The sequence below is a fragment of the Meleagris gallopavo genome, chromosome 1 (assembly GCF_905368555.1).
Source record: "Meleagris gallopavo chromosome 1, MGAL_WU_HG_1.1, whole genome shotgun sequence".
NCBI classification, from domain to species: domain Eukaryota; kingdom Metazoa; phylum Chordata; class Aves; order Galliformes; family Phasianidae; genus Meleagris; species Meleagris gallopavo.
The window spans coordinates 136830013-136853041 of NC_139404.1; the positions used below are offsets into that span (position 1 = coordinate 136830013).

Consider the following 23029-nt stretch of genomic DNA (forward strand, 5'->3'; position numbering starts at 1 on the left):
TGATGATCTGAGAGGTCTTTTCCAACCCTAATGATTCAATGATTCCACAATTCTAACAATGCTAGAAGCTTTCCTGAGTTGTTAACAAGTCTTGCTCAAGTTACCCAGAACCGTCAGACAGAGATTAAAATTGTTTTGAGCTTTCAGGTGTCTCATGCATATAATCCCACCAGTTTTTCTTGTGTTTTGATTTACTGTGTAGATAAAGCAGGTGCTGCAGGACCACTGATGAACGCTAGCTGGCATTCCCACTGCCTCTCGTGTGTTTTAAAGAAAAATACTACAAGAATACTGCTTTAAAGTGATGTATTTGAGATATAAATAGCACCTAGAAATTAATCACGCTCATAAATCAGAGGTTTGCTCCAAAAAGCCCGGTGAGATGAGGGATGAGAAGTGCTTTTAAAAGCTGGGAGCAATAAATACAAATGGTAATTCCTAAACCTTTTAAATTCAATTACAAGGGCCGCGAGGCAACCCGAGGTCCGCCGAGCCGGGCGCACCACCGGGCCCCTTTCCCCGCGCCGGGGATGCGGGGTGCAGGCCGCAGGCGGCGCGGGGAGCCCCGTCCCTCAGCGCGGCCGCCATTGGCTGCCGCCGGGGGGAGGGGGAGCATGGCCGCGGGGCGCCGCGGGGAGGCGCGGAGCGGAGCCGGGCTGCCGCGCCCGCGTAGGCCGGCCCCGCGCTGCCCTGCCCGGTCCGGCCCGGCCCCGCCGCGGCGCGGAGCCGGAAGCCGCGCCGATGAGCTGGGTGCGGCGTTGGGCTGCGCGCTCGGCGGGGGGTGGCGTGAGCCTCGCGCCGTGGCCAGGTAAGCGGAGAGGCCTCTCACGGCGGGATGTGCGGACGGGCCGCGGTCGGCGCGGCGGCCGCGCTGGCTTTGGCCGCGGCCCTCTGGCTGCGGTGTGACGAAGGTACAGACAATTCCGCGGCGGAGCTCTAGCGAGGAGGGGGTGGGACCCGCCCGTGAGGCGGGGGCCGGGGCCTGGGAGAGCCCGGGGGGGAGCGGAGCGGAGCCTTCCGCCGGTGCGCGCCAGGGAAGCGGGCAGAAAAGGAGCAGCGGAGTCGACCCCGCGTGTCCCCGCGCTCGCACCTGCCCCGAGAGGCGCCGAGCCCCAGCGAGGGGCTGTCTCGTTCTGCGGGGCCTCTCCGGCCGCCGAGCTGCAGCGCCGTGCGCGCGTGTGTGTGTGTGTGTGTGTGTAGGGATCGCGCTCCACTGCGGCGGGAGGGAGGGGAGGAGGAGGGGGAGGAAGGAGGAAAGGAGGAGGGCGCTGCCATGAGCCGGGCCTCCGCGTGCCGCCCGCGCCGCCGTCCTGCCGCCCCCGGAGCTGCCCGCGGCGGGGGAGCGGCCGCGTGGGGCTGAGCGCCGAGCGGGGCGGCGCGTCGTGCCCGGAGGGCGGTGGGTCGTGCCCTCATCTCCGTCTTCTCGCCGAGGCAGGGCGAGAGCTGCGGGGGAGGCTTTGTGCGTGTCGGGCTCGGTTAGTTGGTGTTTTTTTTTTTTTTCTGTTTGTTTTTCCGCTCCCTTTCTGCAGGTGCCCGCTGGAAAGTTTGGCGGGCGTGCGGCCCGCGCTGGGATGCGGGGCCCGGGGCCCGGCTCCCCGCCGCCTCCCGCCGCACCGCGGCCGGGGCTGCCGTAGGCGCCCCCTGGTAGCGCGCAGCGCGGGTATTAACCTCCCCCCCCGCTCCCTCCCGCCGCCCCCCCGGCACCTCCTCTCTCCGTCCCTCCCTCCTCCTCCTCCTCTCCCGGTGCGCGGCCATTGCAGTGACCCCGGCCGGCCGAGGATGATCACGAACACGCGGGGCTTCTTGTGGTCGGACCTGGAGACGCGGGCGCTGCTGGAGATCTGGGGCGAGGCGGACGTGCAGTCGGCGCTGGACGGCAACTTTCGGAACAGCCATGTGTACCGGGACGTGGCGTGCCGCCTGGCCGAGCTGGGCTTCGAGCGCACCCCGGAGCAGTGCCGCATCCGCATCAAGGGCCTCAAACGGCAGTACTACCAGGCCCGGGACGGGCTGAAGAAGAACGGGCACGCCCGCAAGATCTGCAAGTACTACGACGAGATGGACCGAATCCTCAGCTGCCGGGGGGGGCCCGACGGAGCACCCGAGCCGCCGCCCCCGCTGCCCGACGGTCCGCAGCCCCTCGGAGGGCCGCCCAGCCCGGGCGCGCTGCACAACGGCCGCGAGAACGACCCCGAGGCGGACGAGGACGCCGGGCTCGAGTCCCCCCGCGACAACTTCGCCGAGGACTCCGGGGAATGCTCCTCGTACGCCGAGCGCCCCATCAAGGTGGAGTGCCCCCCCTTCGCCATCCCGGTGCCTCCCGGAGACGGTGAGTAGCGAGCGGCCCCCCCACCTCAGCCCTGCCGGTGCGGCCCCGGCCCTGCACCTTGCGCGTCCTCGGCAGCCTCGGCCCCGCGGGAGGGGAGGGGAGGGGAAGGAGGCAGCGCCGGGAGGTTCTATTGGTGTTCAGCGGCGGGGAACCGAGGGAACGCTGGCGCAGAGCTGAGGACGCTGCTGGTAGCGCTGTGCGAGGACGCGGCTGTCCTTCTCACCCAAGGGTTTTCCCGTTCCCTTTGGGTTACGGTGATGATGGAGATCCCGCTGAAAAATCTGCTTATTGTTGCAGATGGGGCAGAAGGCGAGGGGGGAGCTTTTACATAACGAATTGCTTGAGTTCTTCCATCAGCGCTGCTCCAACTTCAGCAGGCGCGCAGCCATCAGCCTTCACGCAGTGCCTCCCCCCTTCCCCTTCCTCCTTGTCCTTTCCCTGCAGCTCCGTGTCCGGGTTGGGGGTGGGGGGAGGGGGGGGGACAGCGCTGTTTGTTTGTTTTAAATCTAGATTAACGCTGGGCTTTAATACAAACATGAACCTGTCTTCAGCAGTTGACATCACTGAGGCATCAGCCAATTGGTTGACGTTTAACCAACCTTCTTTTTACACATAAACCCCATCAAAGAGTTGTTTACACTCGTGTGCTTTTGAAATGCAAATCCAGAATGCCAACAGACTGAAACTCAATTTAGATTAATGTAATTACCTGCAATACACAAACGAGCCTATACTATTTAATAGCCTTCACTTAAACCTTTTTAGAAGATCAAAAAGGCTCCTATTGTTGAAGTTCAGTACTACAACAATTATAAGATGTCTGCATGATTTTTGTGCTGCCTTTATAACTTTATAGAAGGCTGTGGGTATTTTTGCTTAGATCTGAAATAATGGCAGTTAGCATTGAAAGAGTAATAACGTTGTGACGCATTTGGTCCACGTTTCGTAGGGAGATTTTTTGCTGCTTTCTTCTCGGTCCTTCAGAAAAATAATTCTCTCTCCTCTTGTTTTAGGCTTTAAAGAAATGAGCGCTCCGACGGTTACCCCGCCTCTCAGTCAGCCCAAAAGATCAAAAAAGCGCCATGCAAATTTAACGTTGGATAAAATGATGGAGAAATTCCTGCAGCAGAGCGTGGATACAGAAGAAAAATTTTATAGATACGAAGAGCAGAGGCTCAAAATTGAGGACAAACGACGTGAAGCTGAGCACGCTCGAGAGCTCCAGATGCTGCAGATGTTGGGACAGATGTTGTCAGGAATTTCTTCGACAGTAGCACAAAGGGCACAGTCTATACCAACGAGTCCACCTCAGAGAGCAAACCATCGTTCATATGGGGATAACTTTAATTATAATGCTATGACAGCAGCACTTTCTCCACCGATAGGTACTTCCTTCTATAGCATAAATAAAAGCGAGTCTTTTTTAAAGTTCTGTGTGAAAGCCCTGTTAGTAAGTAGCTTTTGCAAATAAAAGGTAGTTGGAATAATTTAATATTGTGGTGAAGGTGTCTGTCTGATGTCAAATGGAATTAAAACGTCGTTTGTACCATTGTACTGATTATTTAATATAGATATGTTAGTTACAACAAATTTCCTTGACTGAATTAATGCTTTTCAAACTCTATAAACGTTGGGCTCTTCTTTCCACAATCACATCTCCGTGAAATGAAGTTAAGGAAGTTTTGTATATAAAAGGCAGGTGGGAAGAGGAAGTATGTTGTAGCAGAAGTTCTGCTGTTGCTGAAGCTAACAGGCCTGACTCAGTGTGTGAAGTTAAGGATGTGCATACGTTTTTTCCACGTTGGGAAGGGAGTGGCATTTTGCCTGCGCTCCAAAAAAGTCAAATGTTAAAATCCAGCTTCTTGAAAACTAATTTCATTATGTAAAAATTACCGGTCTCCTCAGTAAATATCACGTTACTGCAGCAGATATGGTACGATATGGAAACGTTGGCATTGCCTTTTATTCTCTGTCAGTTCATTTATAAATTCTTTGGGGGTCTGAATTTGATTTTATAGAGAAAGACAAAGCAAATGCGCTTGAATTAATTGCACAGACCTTTTCTTCTGTAACACGTGTGGGCCAGAAGTTGACAATCAGATCCTAGCATTTATTACCAGACTTTCTAGAGCCGTGGTTCTGTGTCATTTATGTAGTCTCCTTATGTGGAGGTATGCTGTGTGGGCAAGAGGAAGGCTGGTATTTGGCTGGTGCTGAAACCAGAGTGAGCTTTGGGCGCAGTGGTTGTATCCTGCTGTGTGAAAACAAGTCTCTTTGGGTTTAATTCTGTACTTCACACTGCTTGAAAGAGAAATTCTGGTTCGAAAGGAAAAAAAAATACAACACCCAAACTCACAGCATTGAATAATAACCCCACGCTTTGGATCCTAAAAGGTGCACACTGATTCCTGAGAGGATCTTTGAACCTTTACCATTCTGTGTTAAATATGCTGGGTGTCCCTGTAGATGGGTCAGGAACTGGATGTTCAGGCCTGCTAGGGGCTTAGGATAGGTGTTTTCTGATTGGATAGTTGGTCTGCAGGATTCCTCAGTGTCTGAAGGCTTTTCTAGATAAATTACAGCAAGTATATGGATTCTGTGTGTAAATGTTTCCTGTGAAAGGAAACCTGAAGTGCTTTAGAAAATCTCTGAGGAAATCATTGGACATTCTACACTGGTATGACAGTTCCTGCAGGGGTTTACCACTGTTTTTAAAAAACGTTTTTTGCCAGAAGTTGGAAGAGTTTTATTATCTGTAAAGGCTTGAAGCTACAATTTAGTGTCTCTTATTGGATTTCCTTCTGCAGGTGTACAGTTATACTACGCTGTGCAAAAATGCATTGCATATATCCCACTGTATTAAGAGAAACTTTGAATCTTTTAAATGTTGAGGGTGTAACAAAGTGTTTGCAGTGAAGTGCTAAAAATGAAGCTCTTCAGGCAGCACATCCTTTAAGGAATTAGTTTTCAGTTGTTTATAGCTAAGTGTGCCCCACTGTGTGCACTGGTAAGCGGGACTCTATTGAGAATTCCTTTCTGGCAATTCTGTTTTCTTTCTGTTTGTTACATAATTGCTTGTATTTACAAGATCCAGCAGCAAACGAACAGAGGACTTTCTGAAGTCCTCCTGAGGTGGAAGATAGGTATGTTTCTCATGTGGTTGAAAGCCAGTTAATGTATGAAGTGTGATTCAAAGAAAATAATCTGCCCTATTTCCAGAGGAGATGAGTGTTTTGTTTTACTCTGGGTTGCTGCAATGCTATTTTGGCCGTGGTCCAAAACAGGGTGGATTTAATTTTTTTTTTTTTTTTATCTCAATAGGAGAGGAATGCCTGTATTATAGAAGGATTTTAGAAGCAAAAGATCAGCCAGGAGTATTTATCGTTATAGAACACTAAAGCATTCTATTACTGAAGATTAGCCTGTCTGGTTTAGGTTTAGATTCTCCAGAGGATGGAGAAAAAGATGCTTTCTGCTGATAGTGCACAGATGCAGTTTTTCTTGCTTAGTACATTTTTCTTTCATTTTCTGGTACAGTTTTTTCTTCTCCAGTTTTTGGGGCTGGGCTTACAAAATGTTACACAGCTGGAAGCTGTGGACTATAGTGCAAGTTATTATTACTTAATTCTCTGTTAATATTTAGCAGTTCCTTGAAAGCTTCTTAGAAGTTCTGTAAGAAAAGAAACCTGACTGAAGTGTAGGAGTAGCTTTCCAATCATATAAACTGCAATTCTGAACAGGCTTCGTGCAGATATGATGAGTTGTGTCAAAATACAAGAGTTTTATTTTTTCAGTTTATGGCTAATATATTGTCCATTTAAGTACTGATGTTCGAATTTGCCGTGCATTGGGTGAACTGTTTAATACTCTTCAGTTATGTAGTATAATTGTTGAAATATGTTTTTCTTCTACATTTTTGCAGTCTTCTGAAACAGCAATTTGAATACGCAGCATTCTGAGTGTATGGTTGGTTTAATATGTAGTTTCACACTTAACTTTGCATCAGAGATCAATAGCTGCATTCTAGCTAAAAATGGTGGGTTTTGTAATGCTTGCAGCTAGTGCAGTTGAATTAGAGTTTTGCAGAATGGCTTCTGTTATGCTCCGTATCCACCTGCCAGAATAAAGCAGTGAGATAGGCCCCGAATCTGCCAAGAAGTGGAAGTCTGAGGGGAAATGGAAATAAAGTAGGGTATCTATATGGAATGTGGGTTTGGCTGTTGAGTACTCGTCTCATGTCCAGGTGTGTTAAGTGCTCACCAAGTGTACGTATTTTAGTTGAGCTGAATTATGGAAATGATTTGAGACTGAACTAAGAAGGTAGCCTTGTGAACGTTTTGCAACTTAAACTATTCTGGGGGGGTTGTTTCTTTCTGTTCATGAGCCCTAAGACTGTAAGCAGTGGGAATACTCACTGCATCAGACTTGAAATGCGTGTAAAAAAGTGATCACCTTCCCTAGCTGCTTGGTGTTTTAAAGGCCTTTAGGTGGTAAATCTTTGGGTTTTTACAAGGACGTCAGTTTGTGAATCTTTGAGTGACTTCGTTACTGTCTGAGTACTTAAATGCTGATGTGTAAGAAAGAGCATATTTTAAAGTAATACTTCTTTTTTCAGTTATAGAGAGATCTTTTTCACTGCACCGAAATCACACTCTAAAGGATATGGAGAATATTTTTCAACTGGTGCGCAACGTTATCCCTCCTCTAACTGGGAAGAGGCATAAAGGTCAAGATGGACGTATAGGCATTGTTGGAGGATGTCGAGAGTAAGTTATTCAGAAATTGGAGTGTTGTTTCCAAGAGGTTGAAGATGTCATTACTACTTGTAGAAGCCATTTAAGCTTGCCTTACATTTAAAACACGAGTATTTTTCAGAGTGCTTTACTAGTCCATCGTGATCTTTCTTATGAATGGTCGTGTTGCCCAGAGGTCATGACACAAACTTCCAGTCATGAATGTGACTGAAACTTAGAGTGCAGTTTGTACCTGTTTTTACTTCTCAGTCATTTTTGACTATGGTAACACTCTGCATTCAATATTAATGTCTTTTCCCATTGCATGACAAGGTTATGGAAGTAAATGGACTAGAATAAGACAGTTGATCTTTGTTGTATTTTGGTATCTTGGGAACTAGATCTCTCAAGTCAGGAATAGAAGGTTGCTGAGATCATCTTACTGTATGCTTATTATTTTGATGAATTATGTTGTTTACTAGATTTTATTAATATCCTGATTTATGTTCTCGAGCAATAGAAATAGCATGCTTCAGAAGAAAAATATATAAATCAGTTATATTGATCTAGAAATAAAGCCTCTGTTCTGTTTCTTGGCCACTTTCAGTAACGTGTACAATACTTTGAACAAGGTACTATACCTTCCTGTTGTTAATTTTCCCCTTTCAAAATAGAGGTGGCATCTTTCTTCTGTGAAAGAGATCTGCCTTTGGAGATCTGCCATTATATAAAGAGCAAAATGTGCTGTATTGGTTAAAATGGAATTAGTTTTCCTTTTGGTCTGCTAGGCTTGGGTTCTTACCTCTTGGCCCAAGCAGACACCTCTTAGAGTGAGTCTGCCTGTACCTTGCTCTTCAGTCTTCGTAAAGAGAATTCAGGGCAACTGGAATCACGATTTAGGCAATTTGGTTAAGCATCTGAGACCAGATGGGAGTGATCTAGGTCATGGATCTCAGGCTTGGCTTGCAAACAATGCTCGATTATTGTTCTCTTTTATTTGTCTGTTTTCAAACTTCCAAAGTTGATTGTCTGAAAAGAATTTCCTTTTTTACATCATGGTCTTTATAAATATTCCCGTGAAGAAAGCAGGTGACTAAAGTCGCTTCTTTGAAATTAAAGCAAAGTTTGAGATTGGCTTTGGCATAGCAGGATTTTTATCTGTCTTTGACAGCAAACATAAGAGAAAGCTTTTTAATTTGCCCTCGTATTTGAGTCTTCTTTAAGGCAGACTGATTTCCAGTTTATCTAACCTCATGAATGTGTTTCCTAATCTAAATTGTTTTTCATTTCATTCTAGATACACAGGAGCACCATATTTTGCTGCAATTACAGCTCTCAAAGTGGTATGTGTTCTTCTTCTATATCAATCCAAAATGAACTTTTTCATCATTTATGTTGGCTAAGTGCCATTTTATAAAAGCATTCGGTCTGTGCTGTGCTTGAAATTGGAGTTCTAAAAGGTGTTCTATTTAACAAAGAAAATCCTCAGTTTTGGATTTGTAGAAGTACTTTGTATGGATGTGTCACTTGCTGTTTCCTGTAAATATTTTCTCTGTATAACGTATAGGTAGAGATACTCCAGAAAATGGAAGGTTTTAGAGAGAAAATTGTTTTACCAGAGGCTTGGATAGCAAATCTGAAAACTTGCTGAAGTAGTTTCTCAAGTAACTTTAGATTAGTGTTTACTGTTGCATTTTCAGTGTTGCAGTCAGAACTCTTGGTAAGAATTGAATGAAGTAATCTTCTTTTGAAATCAGAGAATCATAGAATGGCCTGAGTTGAAAAGAATCTCAGAGATCATCTAGTTTCAACCCTCTGCTATGTGCAGGGTCACAACCACCAGACCAGGCTGCCCAGAGCCACATCCAGCCTGGCCTTAAATGCCTCCAGGGGTGGGGCAATGTGCAGCTTTAGGCTTGTAAAATTCTTTGGTGCTGTAATTCTAAACATTGTTGGTTGAATTCAACGTATCTTTATAGTGGCACACTTAATTTACATTATAATCTTTAGCTTTTAGGCTTTTTTTTTTCCCTAGAAGTGTCAACTTTCTTATTTTAGTGACAAATTAAATGACTAAGGATAAACTTAGTGCACACTACATGAATACTGTGGTGATTATTCAAAAGTACCCGAAACATGCTTACATAATATGTATATTTTTCAGAGCTCTGTGATCAGTACTTTCCATTCATTGTGCTCCTTTTGTAGGTTTGTTTGAATAAGCACCAATTCAGTACTTACTCAGTATTTCCTCCCACCACAATCTACACCCCCCCCCCCCCAAGACTTGCAGTCTCTCAAGGATTTTAACTGAAATTATATCATTTATTAATCTTCTGTAAAATATTACAAACTACTCAGCCTTCTATTCACTGTGTGCAAATACAGAAGTACATTATGGGAGTCCCCTCTTTGAGTAACTCGGTCTCAACTCATTGCAGCTTTACATAAGGAATCGCAGGATCATATTTATGAATTGCTTAGTAGTTTGAAATGTTAAATGTACAGGTAGTAAAGCAGAGGAGATGCTTTATTAACCTTGGGAAATTTCAACATGGAAGACAGATAGCAGATCAGGTTTCCTACATATTACATATTTTTATAGTGTATTTGTGTTTTTTTTGAGTTGTTAATGGAAGCTTGAGACTAAGCCCCTTGGCTTCGTTTAGCTGAAGGGAAGTTGTTGAAATTGTGCCAGACTTTATCTAGTATGGATTTGGCCCATTGAGTGAAAATGATAGGGATGGAATAGTACTGAGAGATTCACATAGCTGTGTTGTGCAAGTATAGTACCTTATTATTTTCCTTTCTTAGTGTAGCTTGTCTCTTGTTTAACTCTGTTCTCTTGCCTTTTTTTCTTGTCATGTGTGTGATGTTTTAATCTTTACTAATCTACTAATCTGCAAATGAGAACCATTGTTCAGATGAGCAAAGATTCAAAATCAGTCATCCTTCTGGTGAGAAACAGAAGAAAATATTTTGGAGTTTAGATGCAAATATAAGTTTTCTCTAAAATATTGCATGTTATGCTAAGTCAAAATAGAAAAAAATGAGAAAAGTTCCCTTTAACTACTGAGAAATAGGAAAAGAGGTGAATTATTTGCTGACTAAGCTTTGGAATTCTGAAGTTGTTGCTGTTTAATTGATAATTATTTTTGCAATTTTTCTTTTTAGGGTGCAGATTTATCCCATGTGTTTTGTACCAAAGATGCAGCAACAGTGATCAAATCATATAGTCCCGAGCTGATTGTTCATCCAGTTCTGTAAGTGACCTCTGTTTTGTTTAAATGAGTGGGTCAGGAGTAGTGGTTTGAACATTTCAGTCTGACACTTGATTAGTTTACATTAGTTTACACTTACTCTCACTTTTCTTCTTAAGTGTCTTGCTTTATTAGATATACAGCTGCTGCTGGGAATAGAAGGAAAAGATTTATTAACCAGAAGGTGAAAAGTTTAATAACCAACTGTCTTAATAGGGAAGATCCATTTGTGCTTTCCTGACTTTGAGTTCTGAAATGCTTTAGGGATGGATGAACTTGAGGTGGATAAATTGTTTCAGTGAGGTGTTACAGTGGTTACAGTAACGTGGTGTTTTGTCTGATACTGTATGATAACTAAAAAGACAGAAAATCTCCATGGGAGTCTTAGCTTCTAACTGTGCTTCCACTTGGAGTACAGCATATGGCTGCCTTCTAGGAAGGGTTGACCTTTCCTTCAGGGGAGCAATTTTAGAGTTCTTGATATCTGTGATAATAGAAAAGTTTTATATGAGGAAGAGAAGCAGCGTAATCAAAAACAGATGTGACCATGAACAGTAGAAATATCTGAACAGCAAAATTTCTGTTCATGGAGAACTGAATTGTGCCTACTGAATGGAGATTTTTTACTATGTAGGTTCTCTGTGTTGTCTGTGGAATTCAGATTCCAGTGAAGTCTTTAATCCTTCTATTTGCAAAGAGAACTTCTGAGTTAAACTTCAGCTTTTCTGTGAATTCCTGTAGATGTACAAAGTATGATGAATCTGGCAATTTTCATATCCGTATTGTATTAAGACTGAAAATCAATGATAATGTGTTTTACTTTTATTGCAATTCTGATTAATTTCACCCAGGCATCTGGCTAATTGTGTGAATCTGTGGTTCTGTAAACATTGCTTATATGACATTAAAAATGAAAAAAACAGGCAAATATCAGAATGTTCAGAATTTATTTGTTAAAACATCTCTTTTTTTTTTAGTCTCTTCTGAAAGCAGTCTTCTTCAGTGAGAAAGGAAGAAATCTTGACTGACTGTACTGAGCCCAGGCTTTAGTCAAATTTACAGTAACAACCTGTTTTTCCTGTAAAAGACTTTGTCTCTGATGTCACGTTTTTATATGATCTTTTCAGTGTAGTGAAGCAGTTTGAGTCCTGCTAGCATTGCTGGCCGCTCTTGATTCAGAACCTAATCAAGTCTTTGTACTTTCTCTTGAGCCACGCTTCATGCATGGGAGAAACTCCGGGTAAAAACCACTGAGCTATGACATTGTTTTCTTTTGTGTCCTTCCCTAAAACTTTGCTTTGTTATAATTTCTCTGTGACCCTTCAGAGTAACTAGGTAGCTGTTGTACCACTCTCTTATTATGCTAATCGTAATTATGGCCCCGTGTACTTCTCAGTTCACTGGTTGAACAGCTTGGCGTTTTGCCAGGGTTCAACTGCCATTTTGTACAACCAGAAGTCTGACATTTTATCATCTCCTCGGCAACTCGGCTGCTGCTACCTTTCTGTACAACCTTCACCTCAAGGGGGATCAACTTAAGGAAGGAACATCTTTTTGTTGCTGCCCTCTGAATGTAGAGGCTCTTCTGGCTCATCAGAGCTGCTGCAGCTGATCTTTGGTGGCAGGAGTAGCAGAGGTGTGTGAGAGCTAGACGTTGTGCTAGTCTGTTTCAGGTCCTTGGCAAATGCCTGTCGCTTCAAGGATGTCAAGAACATTATGTGTGAAGGATTGAGTAGGATTGTAGAAGGAGAGTTATGAAAATAACCATCCCTCTTGCAGAATTACCAGGGTAATTCCTTGTGGCCACGGCTGCGGATCATCCCAGATTCATTTAAAGTGTAACGTCTTGTGCTAGAGACACCCTATGATGCAAGTTTCTCTTGTAATTTATCTTGTGACTTCATTCTGTGTTCCTGTGTGTGAAGGTAAAAGAGCCAGAACTGCACTTTGTATCCTGGGATTTGGGAAGATAAAGCTTTAACACCTGGCTGTGTGTGTCCTCACTGCCTGAGTTGAATAATGTTCACCGTGTTTCTAGGAACAATGAATTGTCAACATTATCTATAGCGATATTTCCTTCTTATTCAGGGATTCTATCAAAGGCATCATTGATGACTTGGTAGTAATAAAAGTAGCAATAATAATTTAACCAGCTATCCAGTTCAGTATTTTTGTCTGACTTTTTGCTTACCTGTGGAGAAGTGAAAATTACAAAAGTCAAGGTCCTTTGGAGAATGGACTGCACTGTGTTTTAGTCATATCTACCTTGCTCTTCCTACTACCACCCCTGTTTTGTGCTACATTTTTCTGTGTTTTTTTGTTTGTTTGTTTTGTGTTTTTTTTTTTTTTAAATCACGCTCTTCCTACTAACTTTACGCAAATAAAGATAAAATAATACTGAAATGTGAAAGCCAAGGTTTATTGCAGGCATGTCAGTTCTTTGGCTTAGTTCATGTCGAGGAGACTTCTTCAATACCTGTTTTGAGTTACCTTTCTCTCTCTTGATAGGCCAGTGATCATAGAGCTGAATGAGCTATATGAACCCAGTTGGCTATATTTGAAAAGACAAAATAAATCTGTTCTGTTAGATTGCCTCTTAGGAAAACGTTTTCGTAATTGTACAGAGTTTTTCTTTGGCCCTTTCTCATTCAAAATGTGGAAAGGAGATTCAAAAACGTTGTTAGTTTGTGGAAGGAGGCTCATAGCTTTTAGTTTCGTTAGTTAAGAATAGCTATTAAACACAGTGAGACTAAACTGTATTTTGAGTAACCTGCTGGAAGAAGCGAAAGGATTTTTGTTACTGAAGCAAGTCAGAGAGAGAGCACCTGTCTGACCAAAGAGACACCTCCTGAATGTCTTGGTTGCTGGATCCTTACATACCTGTAGTGATAAAAGCATGCATAAACTGTGTGATGTTTATCTGAAACCACATTTAGACAGCAGCCTGGCTAGGAGTCACATGAGAAAGTTGTGTTTGTTTGTTGGTTTTCTTTCCAAAGCACTTAGGGTGAGATAAAGGTCAGTTTGCATGAGTGCTGACTCAGAGGAGTATACTTAAGCTGCTTCTAATCATGTCGTGCAGCACCGTGGACAAAACTTGTTTACAGACCTGTGTTCTGTGTCCAGTGTTCTTGGGAAGAAAAGCTGCTGCTTCTTTCCTGAACGCTGCCAAGTGAATAGAAGAAAGGAGATGCATTCATCTCCTGCTCTGTCTCTTTCTTCCCTGTTGTTGCAAGGATTCTCATCCCAGGTGAAAACTTAGAGGTGAAGTTAAAGATTTGTGGTGTCACTGGTGACTCTATTCTTGCTTCTTCTTGATACATAAAAAAGAGAAGCATACATATGTAGACACATTATATTCCAGTTAGGTCCTGGAATACAATCATCCTTCTGAATGCTTGCCATGCTGCTGTGATTTGACATCAGCATTACATTTCTTTGTTATTCGATCTTTCTTGAGTTTGAGTGAAGGAAGGCATGCCTGGTATTTTCTTTATTTATTATTGGAAGCTTTTAGGGTCTTACTCTTTTTTTTAGCTGACAGTTACCAAAACATGTTTTGACTGAGACTTATTCTCTTGTGTGTCCACAGCTGATTTGAAGTACTCTAGCTTTCTAGGTATTGGTTCAACTGTAGTCTGTACCTTTGAATTCAAGTGTAAACTAAAGAGTGATATCAAAGTGATAGAAACTTGGCACTTCATCAGCCAACATTAATTAAAAAAAAAAAAAAAAAGGAAAGGAAAGGAAAGGAAAAAAAAGTGTGTATTTGTTTTTCTAGGGGCAATGCTGTTTCATTTTGAGGAAGGTTACCTTGTCAACTCAGCTTCATGCTGTGACTTACAAAATTACAGATTTGGTTTGATTGCAGTCATTCCATTTGGGAGAGATTTTGACAGATTCTACTTACAAAGGCAGTTAAAGGAAATATTAATAGGTCAGGACTGCTTCTGTGAACTCTAAAATGTGAAAACAGCTGAGTCGAGACATTTGATTGTTATTTTACTTTTGGGGGGAACTGCTGTATCACACATTGGTAATGTGATCTAGATCAGAATGTACTATAACTGCTTTGACGATTAGGATATATCTAAAAGAAGACTGTAAGATAATTGTGGTATCTTTACAAGGCTGGAAGAGCTGCCCTTGAGTGCTGTTGCCATGTCTGTGTGAGAAATCTCCAAAAGCAGATTTAAGTGATAGCTTCTTCTCCTTCGGGGCTCTTTCTCACAGGATATGAGATGCTCTGATCCGAATAAGAGAAGTGACCCCATTTGTGTAGTGAGTTGAGGTTCATAAAAAAGGAGGCTGTGGTTGGGTCTGTTGCCTATAGTGCACTGACAGTATACCTGGTGAAATGGAAGATCTCATGCCTGTATGAGAGTCTTTGGTATCTGAGTAGCAGCTGTGGAATATGTTTGGGGTTTTATCAATAAGAATGGTATGATATGGTAACTTAGGCGTTTTTTGCAAATACGTACATTGATAGGTCATCCACACTCTCTCTACCTGAAGGTGGAACATGGAGCAAGGCTGTGGAATATGCAGATTGAGAGCAGTGTTTTGCCATGAGTGTGGGAGGCGCTCAGCTGCTGGATTGCTATTCTTGCTGCTGTGTTGTTGATGTTCTAATGAAACCTGTCATATATACATTTTGGTGTCTAAGTTAGTTTATCCGATGACTGAAGAGGAATAATTAATTTTATTATGATTCATTCCCTCCTTCACTAGGAGGTAATTTTTTTTTTTCCATTTTGCTCCCTGTCCTTTAGTCAGAATGTAGCAAGAGAATAACTACTGTCTATGAACATTTGTAGATTAAATATTGTGTAAGTATCCTTCAACAGCCCGGTAGGTGAAAATGATAGTTTTGTCTTCTAAAGTTTCTTTTTGGAATTTTAATGTATTTAATTCACTAAATATCTCTTTTTTTGGTCTCAAAATGCATCCAGCCAACTTCACGATACTGTCATCACTGAGATTTGCTCCACCTCATTGAAGTGCCTGGGGGGAAAGCTATGAGTTGACCATGGATCAACAAGATTTTCTAGAATAAGCTGTTATTTGTAGCTCTGCTCAAGGGACTAAGAGATGCTACGTGTAAAGTTTGGATTTCTGGGAACTTGGAGTAAATTTACAATAATGATTTAAGTATTGACAAATACTTACGATCGTATACTCTATGAGTATATTATTAATTTAATTTTATGCTCTCTTTGGTTTTGCCTATAATTCCTTTTACCTAACCTTTGTGGAATAATCTCTATCCCAGTCTTATTTGCCCATTTTCCAATACTGTCCTCACCTCACTCAAAGTTCACCACAATAGTTAATAATTAGCTTTCTGAGAGAACTGCCTACATTCTAGAGCTACACATTATGTCCTGTCTTTCACTCTTTTGATGTGCTGTATAACATGACAGGATCTAAATGTCAGCAGGTCTAGTGTTTGATTCAGATTAATATAATTACCTGTGGTAGTTGGACAAACAAAACCAAAAATTTCCATCCTCAGATCAGAGACTTGTTCTCATCTTTGAAGATAAGATTCTAGACTGGCTTTTGAAACTGCCCACTTAAAATGTCTTTGAGTTTACCTTTCTGACTTTTGCAGTGATACATTTTAATGTATTTGGAGTTGGCCTCAATCACTATAGCTGTGTGCTGATAAGGTTTTTAAAAATGTGTTCTCCAATAAGGTGCTGTATTGATGAGTTTGCAGGAATTTTGCTTGTATCCCTTGACCTTCTCTAGTAGGAGATCCTACTGATGGTGTTTTTATGAAGTCCGAACCAGATCTCTGATTAACGAGGTGGTTCCACCTGCCTGAAACAGAAGTGAAGAGCTGTGGTCCTGCTGTCTCCTGTCTGTGCTGTCATTCCTAGTTATCTATTATTTCCATAGCTCCCACTTACACCTGTGCTGAATTTGCTTCACAGTTTCTTGTTTCTATGTAAAATCTGACAAGGCTGCAGCTTTTCATGTTGTTCCTTTTCCCACTTCTAGAAAGCAATGACAGTAACTGTCATTCCTGTTGGTTAGGAAATGCTGCTGTGTTTAGAGCTTTCTGTGATAATTTAAAGCTATTGCCTTGATGGCTTTTGATCATTTGCTGAAAGCCACTCTTTGAGTAAAATATGGCATACAGCAGAATTTTGTTTGTTTTGGCAGCTGGAGAGCAGAGTTATGTTTCAGGCCCAAGCTGTCAAGTGTTCAGTTCTGGACAGTGACCAGCTTAGAGCAGACTTTCATATAGGTGGTGACTACTGAATACTGGTTACAGACTGCTGTGGAAGATGTTTAGAAACTGTGGGGAATCCTAGGGCTATAGCCACCATCTATTTTCAAGCTCTGGGTATTTTTTGGAAATGTCTACATCAAAGTTTCACCAAGATAAAGATCTATAAAACTGTCTTATATCAGTTTTTATTGTGTGATAGTGAAATATAGAACAGTTCTGAAGAGCAAAAAGCTTGACTTAAAGCAGTTGTTCTGCTTACTAGAGTTCAAAACTGAGAGGTATAGAAGGCTGTGTGGCTGTGCATGCAGATAGGAGGTAACACTGAGACTATGCAATACCAAATCCAGCAATTACTGTCATAAGCACAACAACTAAACCAGTACTGTTCTTGTACATAAAAATAGCTTGTGTGGAAAGCCAAGAGGATTTCTGTCAGCATGTGCTAATATTGGTTTGACAGAAGTTATCTGAAGTTACCAATAATTCACAAAGAAAATTTGTCCTCGCTTCTTCAGAGACTAGGTACTGTTTAATTTGAAGAGAAACTATTGTTTTTTCAGAGTTTTCCATTAAAATTACGTTCTAAAAGACAGATAAATGAGTGAAACATATAATATGAGGGTAAACATATAATATTCTTAAAACTGTGCCTTGGACCTCTCTATGTAAAGTTCAAGGAAGGCAAAGGATAAAGCTGTTTTGTCTCTTTGCAGGAGACTGCAGTCTTCTCAGCATGCAGCGAGCAAGGCTTTGTCTCTCTCTTACCTGTCAGTAATAGCAAGGGAAGTTTGATCAGAGAAACATGTTTGAAGTCCTTTTTCAGTGTTCCACTGTAAGACTGCGTATTTGCTTCTTTACCTCTGCTTTGACTAACAGACAAAAGTGTAAAGTTGATTGTTAGATAGGAGGTTTTCTTTCTGACACTTAGAATCATAGAATCACCGAGGTTGGAAAAGACTGCCAAGGTCATCTGGTCCAACTATCCATCTACCACCAGTATTTCCACACTAAACCACATCCCTTAGTACAACATCCAGATATTACTTGAACACACCTCCAGGGACAGTGATTCAAACATCTATCTGGGCAGCCCATTCCAGTGCCTGACCTACGTCTTGCAGAAGAAATTTTTCCTAATATCTGACCTGAATCTCCCCTGGCACAACTTGAGGCCATTCCCTCTAGTCCTGTCGCTAGATATGTGGCAGAAGAGGCTGACCTCCACCTCTCCTCAGCCTTGTTTTAGGCAGTTGTGCAGAGCGATAAGGTCTCCTCTGAGCATCCTCTTTTCCAGACTAAACAATCCCAGCTCCCTCAGCCACTCCCTGAAAGACTTGTGCTCCAGCCCCCTCACCAGCTTCATTGCTCTTCTCTGGACATGCTCCAGGGCCTCAATGTCTTTCTTGTAATGAGAGGCCAAAAATTGAAGACAGTACTTGAGGTGCATCTTCACCAGTGCCAGGTACAGATGGATGATCACTTCCCTTCTCTGGCTGACTACACTAATTCTGGTACAAGCCAGGATGCTGTTAGCTTTCTTGGCTATCTGGGCACACTGCTAGCTCATGTTTAGCCAAGCATCGATCAACACCCCCAGGTCCATTTCTTCTGTACAGTTTTCACGCTACTCTACCCCAAGCCTGTAGCTTTGTCTGGAGCTGTTGTGGCCAAAATGCAGGAGCCAGCACTTGGTCTTGTTGAACTTCATTCCATTGGCCTCAGCCCATTGATCCAGCCTGTTCACGTTGCTCTGTAGGACCATCCTGTCCCTAGGCAGATCAACACTTCCTGCCTACTTGATGTCATCTGCAAACTTACTGAGGGTACACTCATTTCCTTAGTCCATGTCATCAATAAAGATATTAAACGGGACAGGACTTGACGTTAACTTTAGACTCTTCCCTACCTACTAGACTTCAAAGGAGTTGGGTGGCTTAAGCAAGGTCCTTTTGTTGGATTACAGTTGTTATTTACTTGTTTATTCTGTAGTTGTCCTTTTCTGTATGTAGGCAAAGCTTTATCAGTTGCTCTCCATGCAAGCTAAAAATTTGAGGAAGCTTTATGGGTTTTGGGAGGGCGTTGGTTAGTTTCTTGGTTGAGCAACAATGAGCTGTCATCATCTAGATTTCCTGTAAAATGGTGTCTGATAGTATTTCACTTAACAGTGGTTAGCTGCAAATTAAGTAATTCTTTAAAGATGTAGTCATTGCCTCCAAATCTATAACTGTGGTCTCTCACCATAATCTTTATTGCTCACATCTGCACAATGTTACTGTTGTTCATTTCTCATGTTTACAAGTGTTACTGCTTACATTCAGCTTCACAAATTATTCCCATTGTGTATATCCATGGTGTGAGAATATATTTTTAAACCATGGGAAAGCCAGATTGTTTCCCAATCTCCTACTCCATCTCCTTCCAAAAAAAGCTTACTTTACTTAGGAAAATAAAAGGCAATAGAAAACTGGAAAATAAACAGGACACAGGAGGCAATGGGCACAAACTGGAACACAAGTAGTTCTGTGTAGACACCAGGAAAGTCTTCTGTGCTGTGTGAGTGACCGGCATTGATTGCCCACAGAGTTTGTGGAATCTCCCAACATGGGATCCTTAGCAGTCTCCAGAAAGTGCCTGGATATGGGCATCCTGTTCAGGGTAGTCCTTCTGGAGCAAGGGGGTGAACTAAATGACCTCCTTAGGTCTCTTCCCACCTCCACCATTTTGTGATTCTTTGAAATCCCTAACTTCTAGTGAATCAGAGTCTTGATCTGGGAAGGTAACATCTCTTTTTCCAAGATTTTTACACTCTTCAGAAATGCAAATACTATTTTCTTGTGACCTTGTAAAAGATCTTCTGAGTCCATTTTATATTAGTATTAGCTTTGTTCTTCAAAGTAGAGGTATTGCATTTGTGATTCCTGTTTTGTAAGAAAGCTGGGTTACTTTATCTTATGGCTCTGTGGTTCTGAATACAACTCTGATTCTTGCTTACTGGATTTTGGTCCATCCAAGCTTGAAGATCACATCTCTTTTGATCAAGAAGTTATCACCTTCATACCTCGTACCTTTTTAGACGCTTTAAATTAGCACCATATTTTTTTTTAGGTTGTGTGCGCACATCTTTGGCAGTGGAGGCGATAATTAAATAGAACAGTTTGAAATCGGGTTAGTAATCAGGCAGAGAAATTGGCATGAAGGGACAAGGGAGGCAAACAGTTAGTTGTGTGAGCACAGTACGCAGAGAACAGCTGAGAACCTGACTTGTATTGTGTGCTGGTATCTCTGGAAATATTATGGTTTTTTGATTTTTTGTTGTCGTTGAAGAGTGCATGTTGGCTTTGTCTGCAGTAGTAAACTGAGCAGAGCCAAGGCGTATGTATTCCCAGAGACCTGAAAATTATTATCTGTACCGTCAAATTATCCGAACAATATTGGGCAAGATTCTGCCTTATGCCAAGCATCCTCTCCTAAACAACTTCTTGCACTGCTGAGGAATTAATACAGTCCAGGCACTGTAGTAGGCAGCTTGGATGTTCACATTGCTCTGAAGCCTTGCAGTGCAGAGGCGAGTTGACTTCTGTATCAGAAAACCAACTGGTGCATGTTTGAGTTTTGTATGTAGATTGTAGCTGTTAAGGGCAAAAAGAGTTTCTGTTTGTGCTAAATCCCATGGTCAGGAAAGCTGGAGAGGATACTTCTTCATTATCTTCCCAAAGAAAAATGATCAAGAATGCTGATCATTTTTACTGTATCAGCTTGAAAATGTTGCTGCTTTGATATCTGTGTGTAGGAACAAGCAGTTCCTACAAGCTAGCATGATAAGCCCTTCTGCTTTGAGAAAAGCCAGAGAGACAGGATAGTGTACAGTGTCCTTAGCTGCATAATTGCAGCTGTTGTGAACATCTTGGATCTTAAAGTGAAGTTGGTGTGATGCTACTAAGAGGCAATTTTTGTTCTGCTTTCTTTTATAAGGAATAGAAATTCATCAGCTGTTTTTCAGTATGTTTTTATAGCTGATTTTGCAATGTAATAGTCATTATCACCATTTTAAATCTTTTGGCCCTTTGTATGCCGTGGGTTGCCTCTTGATGTGAAATTGCAAAGGAGTTATGTGAAACGTAATGTTTGTAAAATGCTTTGAAGATGAAAAGCTCTACAGTAGATTTTTATTATTACCCGAGGCAAAGTGAGCAGGAGCAGCTTAATTTTGGACTGTTCATTTCCCAAGAGATGGCTTTGTTTTGAAGAGCGTATGTAATCCACTGGGCTGGAGTCAGAATGATCTTATTTCAAGTTGGAATATAAATAAATTAGCAAACTTTCTACCTTGAGATTATTTGCATGAGAGGTCTGCGAAAGAGCAGAGAAAGTTTTGGTGCAATCTCGGCCCTGTTTGAAATAACATTTATTTGGTGTGTTTGGCTTCTGCTACCCAAATGTATTTCGAATCCAATCCTTTCAAACATCCTTATCAGTGAAGCAGCGTTTTGGCACAGATAAGCTCTTCTACAGCTATGATCATTTTCTGTATTTAATATGTGAACAATCGTGTCTGCATTCAGAAATGGTGACAGTTTATTAGAATTGGGTTTAATTTGGTTTTAATGCTCTAACACGTATAGAAAAATGTTACTTCTACCCCGGATTGAGATCATAAGCTAATAGGTGGCTGTAGGAATGTGCTGTATTGCTGCTGTTCCCTCAGCCCTTGGAGAAGGAGGAGCTGTGTGGCTCCATCAGAAATCCAACTTCAGCTCCCATAGCGGGGAAGCTGCTTCATGGACACGGCTGTCATCACGTGCCCCGCCGTCCCCGTCGCCCCTGCGGTGGGCCATCAGTTCCAGCCAGCAGCATTGTTTTGACAGAGCTGTTCTGTAGTGTCAGCACCGGGTGCCTCTGGGGAGCCGGCACGGCCGGGATTTCTGAGGCGGCTATTGTTGGTGAAGGGGCTGCTGGGCCGCGGCCAGGCGCGAGGCACCACAGCCCTACGGCCTTGAGCGGGCCGCTTCGCCCGCCGCAGCTGCGGCCGCTCTGGGCTCCTGCCTGGCACTTGCAGAAATCGCTGTGGAATTTGCTGATTCTGCCAGAGCGGAGCTAAACACTTGTTCCCAAGTGGTATGGCCCATCAGTACAGCTGCCGGTTACGGAAAACATGCGAGGGCTTTTATCCCTAATAATTGAGCTTTGTCAGATTATTGTGAGCTCAAAATGGTTGGAGTAATGCTATCGTGGAGTACCTCCTTGCTTAGCTTACAGGAAGCTTTTGCCCCTCGTGCTTCAGTTAAAATGTTCATCTATTATTGGTTGCTTAGCCAGAGGTGGAGGGGGAGGCTAAACTTTCCCTCCGTATTGCTGGTAAGAGTTAACTGGCATTGCCAAGCTGTGCTTTCATAATATTCTGACCTATTTACACAACAGAATGGATCAGAACAAAATAGATGGTTCTGGTGAAATACTGAATGCTGTATTGTAACAGTTACATTTGGCAGTGGGTATTCTCTTCATTTTTTCATACATAGACAAAATCATAATGCTGCCGAAACCCTAAGTATCAACCATCAGTGAGTAGCTTGTTTCTTCTGGGACAGTTTGGTTGTCATTCAGTTGGAACAAATGCTCATAAAGCAACTGACCAAAAAAGCTTATGAGTAGCTTCATCATTTTACCATGCAGAATAATCAATAATTGCATAATTTCCAGCAATTTACAGAATATATCTGGAAATATGGATCTTCTCTCCAACGTGTAATCTCCTTGAAGAAGCGTTAAGTAGGAAGCATGAAACTGTGACAGACTGTAGGAAATGTTGGTTTCCTGCCTTTTTTTTTTTTTTTTCTGTTTTGTAATAGCTATAGGGGATACTTGTAATTATTTCCTCATTTTTATGTGGTATCCCTTAAGGAATGAATTGAGAAGGAACTAATGTTTCATTTTAGCTATTGGACAATCGTTCAGTATTTCCTGAGCAACAAATGTTTGGTAGTTTGGAGGATACAGTTGCTTGATGCTCAGGACAAGAGATCTCTCTTTCTATCTTGCACCTGGAATTCAGATTCTGAGAATATTAAAATGGAGGGTTTTTTTTTAACGTCTTTTTTTTTCCTTCCTAATTCTGTTTAGTGATAGTCCCAATGCTGTCCATGAGGTGGATAAGTGGTTACCACGACTGCACTCAGTTGTCATAGGACCTGGCTTAGGCAGAGATGAAGCTCTACTTGAGAATGCTAAGGTAATGTGTTTATTGAGGTTTTATTCCCTGTCTTCATGTTGAATTTTATTAACCAATTTCGTATCTTTTGCTTGATTACACCGATGTTTCTGATTAAGGTTACCAACTCACAGATTAAATAAAATTGTTGCAATATATTTCCATAATTGAAACTGTGATATTTTCCACAGTTCATTCTCACCCACTTTCTTAAGAAATCTACATAAAATTGGTTCTTTTTGTTTGATTTTTATTTTT

At 42.4% G+C, this 23029-nt stretch overlaps 1 protein-coding gene across 6 annotated transcripts in view; it reads left to right on the forward strand.

Moving 5' to 3' along the window:
• Nucleotides 1-561: 561 nt before the first annotated feature.
• Nucleotides 562-23029, forward strand: part of NAXD (NAD(P)HX dehydratase) — a 50167-nt gene continuing 27699 nt past the window's right edge. Inside the window, exons 1-7 of one of the 6 annotated variants that reach the window (XR_014880831.1) lie at nt 562-808; nt 1530-2329; nt 3343-3714; nt 6945-7095; nt 8360-8405; nt 10237-10325; nt 22684-22792. Coding sequence is in view for 4 of the 6 variants with exons in the window: in XM_085215514.1 (XP_085071640.1) it covers nt 615-808; nt 1530-2329; nt 3343-3714; nt 6945-7095; nt 8360-8405; nt 10237-10325; nt 22684-22792 (1761 nt within the window). In the remaining 2 variants the exon portion in view is untranslated. Of the gene's footprint in view, nt 912-1529; nt 2330-3342; nt 3715-6944; nt 7096-8359; nt 8406-10236; nt 10326-22683; nt 22793-23029 lie in introns of all 6 variants that reach the window. The other 5 variants (XR_014880830.1, XM_085215514.1, XM_085215515.1 and 2 more) reach the window with 5 other exon arrangements.